At 54.6% G+C, this 9,168-nt stretch overlaps 6 protein-coding genes across 8 annotated transcripts in view; 1 reads left to right on the forward strand and 5 right to left on the reverse strand.

Moving 5' to 3' along the window:
* Window positions 1–9,168, reverse strand: part of LOC121435313 (H-2 class I histocompatibility antigen, Q10 alpha chain-like) — a 731,224-nt gene that overhangs the window by 478,150 nt on the left and 243,906 nt on the right. The window lies entirely within an intron of this gene.
* The window catches only part of LOC121435272 (H-2 class I histocompatibility antigen, Q10 alpha chain-like), a 708,503-nt gene that overhangs the window by 455,105 nt on the left and 244,230 nt on the right, over window positions 1–9,168 (reverse strand). The gene's annotated exons all lie outside the window — the stretch shown is intronic.
* The window catches only part of LOC121435270 (H-2 class I histocompatibility antigen, Q10 alpha chain-like), an 808,095-nt gene that overhangs the window by 429,447 nt on the left and 369,480 nt on the right, over window positions 1–9,168 (reverse strand). The gene's annotated exons all lie outside the window — the stretch shown is intronic.
* LOC121435275 (H-2 class I histocompatibility antigen, Q10 alpha chain-like) overlaps window positions 1–9,168 on the reverse strand; it is a 703,994-nt gene that overhangs the window by 429,447 nt on the left and 265,379 nt on the right. The gene's annotated exons all lie outside the window — the stretch shown is intronic.
* Window positions 21–2,313, reverse strand: Dxo (decapping exoribonuclease). Of its 2 annotated transcripts, XM_041634446.1 has the most exons (8): window positions 2,110–2,313; window positions 1,878–1,946; window positions 1,423–1,796; window positions 1,044–1,279; window positions 733–952; window positions 504–639; window positions 309–403; window positions 21–228 (listed from the first exon to the last, which is right to left on the reverse strand). In XM_041634446.1, exons 1-8 carry the CDS (start codon window positions 2,224–2,226, stop codon window positions 78–80), a joined length of 1,398 nt encoding a protein of 465 aa, XP_041490380.1. In that variant the 5' UTR covers window positions 2,227–2,313; the 3' UTR covers window positions 21–77. The 2 variants fall into 2 exon arrangements, with proteins under 2 accessions (XP_041490380.1, XP_041490381.1); XM_041634447.1 differs by lacking the exon at window positions 1,878–1,946 and having other exon boundaries at window positions 2,110–2,312.
* Window positions 2,407–9,032, forward strand: Stk19 (serine/threonine kinase 19). Of its 2 annotated transcripts, XM_041634540.1 has the most exons (7): window positions 2,407–2,557; window positions 2,698–2,834; window positions 6,513–6,608; window positions 6,952–7,091; window positions 8,237–8,334; window positions 8,439–8,586; window positions 8,748–9,032. In XM_041634540.1, the coding sequence occupies exons 1-7, from the start codon at window positions 2,458–2,460 to the stop codon at window positions 8,791–8,793; spliced, it is 765 nt and encodes a 254-aa protein (XP_041490474.1). In that variant the 5' UTR covers window positions 2,407–2,457; the 3' UTR covers window positions 8,794–9,032. The 2 variants fall into 2 exon arrangements, with proteins under 2 accessions (XP_041490474.1, XP_041490475.1); XM_041634541.1 differs by lacking the exons at window positions 2,407–2,557; window positions 2,698–2,834 and adding an exon at window positions 2,884–3,245.

Raw genomic sequence — 9,168 nt, forward strand, 5'->3', positions numbered from 1 at the left:
AGACGCACCAAGACACCTGCTTAGAAACCTGCTTTTATTATCTGCAGGGAGTCCAGACTGGTGTGTCCCCTGAGGCATCAGTCCTTGGGGGAGGGAGTCTTTGAGAGTGCCGGGAGGTCTTGAGTCATGGCTTCCACATACCATGTGGGCAGGAAGGCATAGGGTGCATCCCGATGGACAGACACAGTGACTGGGCCACCAGGTTCCCAAGAGAAGAGGTGAACAAGCCTGGAGGAAGATGGAGGTGTGGGGTGAAGCCAGAGACCGAGCTGAGATCCAGAGGTGGTGCACAAACCTCAAGTCCTTACCTGGGGTCATCCTGGACAACTGTGCTCTGGGCAAAACTAAGGAAGGCGTCACAGAAGTTCATGCACACAGAGGGACTCCAGCCATCCTGGTCATTCTGGAGGAGGCACAAGAGGCAGAGGACAGTGGGGTGGGAGAGGAAGGCAGATGGCAAGGGACACTGGACCTAAGGTGGCAGCCGTGATGCCCTGCCTTACCCTGACATTTTCAAACATCTCCATGGTAGGAAAGGTCTTTAAGGAACAGACGAAACCTTCTGGGTTCCGGAAGCCGGCGACAACATGTGGGACCCCTGGGAGGAATGACTGAGCCCACCACTTTAGAAGCTTGTGTCTGACAGGAGAGGCAAAGGGTCAGCAGGACCCTCCTCCCCCTCACCCCCAGGCTCCCTCTCCATCCCAGGCTCTCCTGGCCACCGGCCTGAACCTGTAGAAGCTCCTCCACTGGCCAGGGCTGTGCATCTCCTTGGAGGTCTTGAGCTCCACATAGCAGGCGGGGGGCTGTGTGGATGGGGCCTGGGGGTCCATGCAGTCTACCTCCCCGGAGAAGAGCAGAGGGTGGCTTCCCAGGCGGCTGCGTAGCACAGAGCAGAAGGCCACGTTGGTGTTAACCTCCCCGGAGGGGTCTGGGGAGCCTCCAGGTTTGTCTGTGCAAGGAGAAAAGCAGCAGCAGCAGGGGAAGGGGCTCTCGACCTCTGAGAGAGGGGAGGGGGGCCGCACACCAGGGATAGCTCTCACCTGCACACATGTACTGCTCAAATTTGTAGCCCATGTACATGAGCTCCCGCAGGAGGGGCGGTCTGGCTAGCCTCTGAGCCCGAGCAGCCGGGGTCTCCACCTCACTTAGGTACAGTGTCCCTTGGAACCGCGAGGCTGCCAGCTGCCAGCCTTCCTGCCGCTCATACGGCGTGGTCAGCAATTTTGTCAGGTGTCCTCGCCATGTTACTGTGGCCCCTGCCAGCCAGCCCGGACCCCTGAGAGGGAAGAGTTTGGGGCTAGTGGTCTGACAGAAGCCTTGGCTGAGGTGAGCTACAGTCCCTGCTAAAAGCCCGTCTGGCTCTCCTCACTTCAGGAGCTAAAAGCGGGCAGATGAGCTTGCGCGCAGGGCTTCGCTCACCCCTCCAGCTGGTGTCGGTGTTCCAGAAGCCAGCGCAGCAAATGGTCCAGCCTCTCCTTGACTTCCTCATCCCGGGGCTGGTATCTATCAGGATACCCATCTCTGAGGTCAAAGTCGGGGCCTGGACCGTTGATAGGGGGCGGGCTGTAGTAACGCAGGGCTCGGGCATCTCCATGGTACTGGCGCTGGGCGTCCAGGGAGAAGCAGCCCAGTTCGGAAGGGCGCCGGTAGAAGGGGAAGGGGCCAGAGTACAGAGCAGGCTCCGTGCGCAGTGAGGACAGTGGACGCGGGAGCTGGTTCCAAGGCTCCGCCACATCTGTCTTCTCTGCTTTTCTCTTGGTTCCTCTGGGCTCCATGAGAGGACAGGGTTTGCACTTTAGAGCAGATGAGGACAGGGTGAGCCCAGCGCGGTGCAGCGCCTGCCCCTCCTCATTCAGGAGCCCAGCGCCTCTTACCCGTCCACGGCCACCCAGACGCGGCGAGCTTAAGAAGTCTAGGCTTAGCCGGGCAGTGGTGGTGCACGCCTTTAATTCAGAACCCGGGAGTCAGAGGCAGGGGGATCTCTTTGAGTTCGAGGCCAGCCTGGTCTACAGAGCGAGTTCCAGGACAACCAGGGCTGCAGAGAGAAACCCTGTCTCGAAAAAAACAACAAAAAGTAGTTCGGGCTTAGAGCAAAGAGCTGGTTACCTCAAAGCTCCCAGCCCTGGCTTCCACCTTCTCCACGCTCTGCCGTCGGGGCAGCCCGTCTGAAGCCCTCCGGAGAGGCTGCAACAGTGTCGTGGCCGCGTCTGATGACGCAGTCATCACCCTCAGGCAGGGAAGGGCGACGGCACGGCCGGCGGCGGCACCTGAAGCCGATCCCAGGTGGACGCCAGCGCGCCCCACGGGAGCGAGTGCTGCCGCCCGGAGCCAATCGGTAGCGGCGCGGGCGCCGGAAGTGGGGCTGGCTCCGCCCCTCGCGGACGCGTCCGAGGCGCTGTCGTCATCTCCCCGCGTTTCCGGGCGCGCTTTCCCGGAAGCGGCGAGTCCCGGGCTATGAGTCGCAAGAGACAGCTCCTGGCTTCTGAGGCCTTTGGAGTGAAGCGGCGGCGGGCGCCGGGGCCCGGGAGAGCGGATCCTCTGAGGGCGGGCGCAGGTAACCATGGCAACCCGGGCGCGGCGGGCCCGAGGGTCGCGGCCCTCGGAGGAGGACCCAGGGTAGGTAACCGTGGCGACCGGGCGGCGGGGCGGCGGGCCGGCCCTTGGCGTCCTACCTGACCCCGCGCTCCCCGGCAGGGTCCGCGCGTGAGGCGGTGGAGGAGCTGGCGCGGCTGTTCCCCCGGGGGCTGTTCGAGGACGCGCTGCCGCCCATCGCGCTGAGGAGCCAGGTGTACAGCCTGGTGCCGGACCGGACGGTGGCCGACCTGCAGCTGGTGAGGAGCGCCCGGGAGACCGTCGGCGGCCCCCGCCCCGTCCCGCCCCGTCACTCCGACCCTCGCCAGCCCCTCAGGCAGACGTCAGCTCACACAGCCTCTCCGTGCTGTTTCGGGGTCACTAGCGAAGGCCTAGGTGGATGAGCTGAGTCTCTTGTCGACTCCCCGATTTCCCAGGCGATGGACTTGGGAAATGGGTTAGTGGATCGAGGAGGGGAGCGCTGAGCGGCCCGCTGAGCTGGAGGCGGTAGATCGTTGGCTATGGCGGCTGCAGATCCTTCTGGGCCTCTGAACACCAGGCAAAGTCATGAGGAGGAGACCCCTAGGGAGGCTAGACAGGTGCTGTATCCCGGTAACCAAGTTCAGAAGGTGATGAAAGCCAGGCTGCCCCTCGTCAGACAGAAACAAGAGGTACGGGGTGCACAGCGTTTAAGGTTTGTTGAAGGCCTGCTTCGCAAGATCCTGGGGATAAGGCGTAAGGATCACAGTCACCTCCCAGTTAAATCCGGCGGGCAAGTCTCAGTGTCCGTGTTACCAGAACTCCTCACAGACCACCGAGTCAGAGGTCTTAGCACCGTGAAAGCCGCTCACAAAGAGGCAGCAGTGCGGGGCAATGCATCCACACAGCTCCGCACCTTCAGACCGGCACTTCTCAGCTTCCGTCACAGATTCCCCTGGCTTAGCTCCGCCCTTACATGGCTCTGGAGTTTCTGACCCCCGAGAAAAGGCCGTAGATTCAATCCAAGTATATTTAAGAGATGTTTTGATTACTGCTAGCAGGACAGCAATCTTGGGCCATTCGAAGGGGGAGCGAGGGAAGGGTTTTTACAAAGGTAAAAACCACAAGGAGCTGTTCTGCCAAGGTAGTCCTAGACTGTCTGCCTAAGTAGGGGACAGAAGCCAAAAAGCAGTCAGTCATAACAAGTAGGCGGTCCCGGCTGTACATTTCTGAGTCAGGGCCATTGGGAACTTTTCCTCCGGGCACGCAGACAAACAGCTAGTAGGTACTCATACGGAGGCCGAGCTTCAAATGGAGCTCCGTTATCCAGCACAACATTCGTAAGTTATTTAGGGCCAGTGAGGTGGCTGGGTGGGTAAAGGGTGCGCCCAGCTGGACGCCAGAGTTCGATTTCTGGTACCCACGTAGTGAAGGAGACCCATTCCCACAGTTGTCCCTCGACTCCTCATGCAGGCCACAGCATTTGCGTTCTTCCCCATGACAAATAATTTTTTTTTATTTTTTTGCAAAAAAAAAAACACCCTATAAGACTTGCATGAGAGAAATGCAAACACGTTCACACGTTTTGTTTTATAACCTGACTGCCTTACACCCGAGACCTCCTGTTCTAGCCTCTCTAGTGGTGGGATGACAGGAGCCCTCCATGACACTTAAACTTTTGTTTTTGAGTTCTTTGGGGCAGGATTTCCTGTAGTTCAGCTCGTCTGGAACTCACTGAGGTGACCTTGAACTCTGATCCTCTTACCTCTACCTCCTAAGTGCTGGGGTTACTGGTGTGCACCACCATCTGAGGCCTGGCACCCACCCCTGATACAAAGATGTTACTCCTGTAGTCCCCACCTGGACAGAGTAGAGAACACGGCCAGCTCCCTCCATCGTCTTTTTCCCACGGTGACCACTACTTTGACTGTCCCTTTTGACTTTCCTCATACTATATGTGTGTGTGTTCATCAAGAAGAGCTGATTTCATGCCTTTTTTACCTCGACAGTGAGATCATACTGTGAGTCTTACAGTCTGGTCTATTCGTGTTGCTCTAGGAACACGCCAGAGGCCATTTAGTCTATGTTAGAAACGGCAGAATTCATTTCTTACAGCTGTGAAGGTGGAGGTCCAAGATGACGGCTTCAGCTGGCACAGTATCTGCTGGGGGTTGACTCTCCCTGTTCCCAAGATTCTGTCCTTGCTGTTCCTCAATGGCAGAAGAGAGGGGAGCACTGGGCAACTCTTGAGAGCCTTTATCATAAGGGTTTTGGTTCTTGACAGTGTGGCTCTCTCTCCAGGCACAGTGACCTTCTGGGGGCACTGCTCCTTACTGTCATCATTTGATGGTGCTGGGCCTGGAACTCAGAGCCTCACACAGCTGGGCAAGCGAGGATTCTGCCATGTGTTAATTACCCAGTTTCAGTGATCTGAAGAAGCCTACAGCACTGTATTTGTCCAATTCTTGTAATTAGCTGGGTAGTTTTGAGATTATTCTAAGCTGTCTGTAACAATAGTTAATCCATTTTCATGGGTTCCCATGTTATGAACCTGTTCCAGTTTGTGCATCCTTTTGAAACATGTGTTTTTGATGAGTTACAAATTTCATCTAAGATTCAAATTATATTTTCATCATTGATCCATTGGAAGTGTCTTCCTACCTCGTTTGTGACGGTCTGGAGTTAGTAAGACCTGTGCCATACGCTCCAGGCTTGTTACTGTGTTCTCACATGACATTGCGGCCAGAGAATTACACAAGATCACGGTGACCCCAGGCATGGCCTCTTCTGCTAAGTGTTATAGATGTGTATTTGGGAAAAAATATCGTTCAATCACTGATCTCTCTCACTGAGGTTATAATTGAAATACTCTATTTCTTCACTGATGATCTATTTCCTTCTTCTATGAACTTAAGAGAACTGGATTTGTATAATCCTCTGATTTTTTCATTTACTAGTGACTCTTTTTATTTGTGTGTGTATGTGCATATATGGAAGTCGGAAGACAGCTAAAGGGACTCTGTTCTCCATGGGGAAGGGAGGGTTAAACTCAGGTCAGCAGGCCTGACAGCAGAGATACCTCACCAGTCCTGTCGCCAGCTCTTAAACATTTTCTCTGCGTCCTCTCTTTGCTTTCTTCTGGAACTCAAATTAAGTAGACTTTGAACCCCTGAAGGCACTTCCGTGTTCAGTAGTTTTGGCTCTCATATTATTGTATTGAATAGTTTATAATCTCCCTTAGATTAATAATTTGTTTAAAAGTATTTGTTGTCTTTGTTTGTGGCTATGTGCATGTGTGTGTATGTGTGTGTGCCCACATGAATGCATGTGTGTCCACGTATGTATGCACCCTCCGAGGCCAGAAGAGGGCACTGGACTTCTGGAGCCACCAGACGTGGTGACTGAACTGGGTGCTCTGCAGCAAGTATTGCTCCTAGTTATATTTGCTCATGAGCTTTGCTCAGATCCGCAAACACGCCTCAGCGTTTCCTTTCTGTCAGAGTCTTTGTTCCCACTTTAATATATCTGTCTGGCAGTTCCTACGATTTTCTGAACTTTTTAATGTTTAAGCAATAAAAAAAATTGTTTTAAGACAAAGTCTCACTTTGTAGCTCTGGCTGGCCTGGAACTTCACTCTGCAGACCAGGCTGACCTCAAACTCACAGATCCACCTGCCTCTGTCTCCCCGGTGCTGGGATTAAAGGCGTGCCCTGCACCCTCATCACACTTTGGTGCAGTGACTGGTAAGGGTGTGGTTTAGAGGATGTTTCTATGGATTGTTTGAGGTCACTAGTTGGAAAGGGCTGCTTGACGGTCCACAAGAGTATCTCTCTGCGTGGTAGATGTCCCAATCCTGTCACAGCCCCTGCCCCACCCCCACACAGTGGCAGCCAGACCCCCTGCCCCAGTGCTCAGCTTCTCTTACGTCTTTCTTTCTACTCTCATCTCTGTGGAGACAGAAGGAGCTTCAAGAGCGAGGAGAGATCAAGATCATCCAGCTAGGCTTTGACTTGGATGCTCATGGAATTGTCTTCACTGAAGACTACAGGACCAGAGTACGTGTGCACATGAACGTGGAGGGGGGGGAGAGGGAGAGAGAATGTGTGTGTGTGTGGGTGTGTGTGTGTGTGAGAGAGAGAGAGAGAGAGAGAGGGAGAGAGGGAGGGAGGGGGCGGGCAGGGGAGTTGGGCATAGAAACAACAAAAGAAACATTATCCCTAGCCCACAACTCATAAACAGTGTCCAGAGCTCTGGTAAGTAGTAAGATTGGGGGAAGAGACCAGGAACTATGAGGGAGTAGGGAAAAGGGTCTGAGAAGTAGAAGGACCCCAGAGAGGGAGGAGTCAGGATGAGGTGGATAGAGAACCCTGCTCACAGACATCAACTCTGCGCTTCCAGGTCCTGAAGGCCTGTGATGGCCGACCGTGTGCTGCAGCAGTGCAGAAGTTCCTGGCCTCGGTGCTCCCAGCCTGTGGAGACCTTAGTTTACAACAGGACCAGATGACGCAGACTTACGGCTTCAGGGACTCGGAAATCACGTGAGCCGTTGTGGGGTCAATAGATCAGGAGAGTGAGAGGCTTGCCAGACACAGGAGGCCTAGCAGGAGCCATGCCTAACAGTGCTCTCTATGAGACCACAGGACGGTAGAGGCTGCAGTGTCCCTAAAGATCACGTTCACAGGGTCCCCATAGAGAAAAGGGAAAAGTACTAATCAAGGTCTTGGTATGGAAGGTGCCTAAACGCACTGTGTGTGAGGTCTCTGGTCTCCTCTGAGAAGTATCAGGCTGAGTGGGGGCGTTCTTAGGTTATGTGTGCCCTGAGACGACCCGCACTCAGGCGCATCTCAGGGCTGTGTCAGTGAAGCCTCCTAAGGGAGCTGTTTTACCAGCACTCATCAGAGGGCCGGGCCTGCTGTGCAGGCTCCAGGGCCATACCGCTGAGCACAGCAGGTGTCTGCACCCCGTGCTGAAAGGGACGGAGGCAAGTGGATATCCTACAGCAAGGTGTAGCCATACCAGCCAGTCCCAGGTTCAGACAGAGACCCTGTCTCAAAAAACAAGTCAGTCCCAGCATTCAGTGGGCAGAGCAGGTAGATGTCTGAGTTTGATGCCAGCCTGTCATGGTGAGTGCTAGGAGAGCCAGGGCGACAGAGAGAGAGAAAGACCCTGTCTCAAAAATAAAAGGGGGAATGGGGCTGGAGAGGTGACTCAGTGGTTAAGAGCACTGACTGCTCTCCCAGAGATCCAGAGTTCGATTCCCAGCTCCCACAAAATGACTCCCAGCTGTCTGTAACTCCAGTCTCGAGATGCAGTGCCCTCTCTGGCCTCCACAAGCCCTGCGTGCATGTGCTGTACAGATAGACATGTTGTCAAAACACCCATACACATACAATAGAAATGTCTTTTTAAGAAAGTTGAGAGTGATTGTACATACTTAATGTAAACCTGTGGCCTCTATATGCTTGTGTGTACTTGTGTACTTACATGCCTGCATGCACACACACACATACATGTACACATACAAGCAAGGTTATAGAGGAAAAATATACAGAAGGACACTCAGGCAGGGATGGTGGATCCTGCCTTAGGTTGTCTGTGTTTCTGGACACTTGGAGTCTACACATCAAGAGTTGGGGAACAGGGATTCCCTGGCTGCATTGACCTGGCCTCCCCCAACCTGCAGGCACCTGGTGAACGCTGGAGTCCTCACTGTCCGAGATGCTGGGAGCTGGTGGCTGGCTGTGCCTGGAGCTGGGAGATTCATCAAGTGCTTTGTGAAAGGTGTGCTGCCTAAAGACAAGTCCTCAGTGCCTCAAGAACACCTGGGGGGTCTTTAGGTCTCCACATCGGACTCACCTCCTTTTCCTGGGCTACCTCTCCTCCAGGGCGCCAGGCTGTACTCAGCATGGTGCGGAAGGCCAAATACCGGGAACTTCTCCTGTCAGAGCTGCTGGGCCGTAGGCCCCCTTCAGCAGTGCGGCTCGGCCTTGCATACCATGTGCATGACGTCATTGGGGCCCAGCTAGTGGACTGGTGAGTCTAGTCCTGCATCTCAGGAAAAGCGCAGTGCTCGGGTGGGGTATCCCCAGTCATGCATCATTCACTAGTGAAGCCCAGTGTGCTTCTTTTCGGAGACTCGGGAGCACACTGTGGGGCGAGGCAGATGACTCCAGTCTTGTCTTTCTCTTACACAGTGTCCCCACCAGTTCTGGAACCCTCCTTCGCCTTCCGGATACGTGAGGACTCAATTCTTGTACTGTGTAACTCACTGAGTGACATTCCTGGCAGCGCTGCCCCGGGTGGCTGGTTGGTGCCAGGCTCTGCTGCAGCAGTGGTCGCACCTGACTGCGCCTGTGCACTGCATCTCTGTTTCTGTGGTGTGGAGCCAGGGCCCTACCAAGGGGACAGGACGGTGGAGGGAGCAGAAAACTGCCCTCCGGGTCAGCTGGAAATTGCCAAATAAAATACTTGTGCCTGTCTCCTTGCTGTCGGTTGTTTACTGTGATGTGCGCAGGGTGTCTGTGGATAGGGTGAAGCCACGATTAGGGCTGAGATTTTGTCTTAGTTCAGAGAGAGAACAAGGATTACTCAGGCCATTTTCCCTGTGTGACTAGG

Source organism: Microtus oregoni, unplaced genomic scaffold, assembly GCF_018167655.1.
Source record: "Microtus oregoni isolate MIOR12 unplaced genomic scaffold, Mior012 000046F_ref0000063, whole genome shotgun sequence".
Lineage (NCBI taxonomy): Eukaryota > Metazoa > Chordata > Mammalia > Rodentia > Cricetidae > Microtus > Microtus oregoni.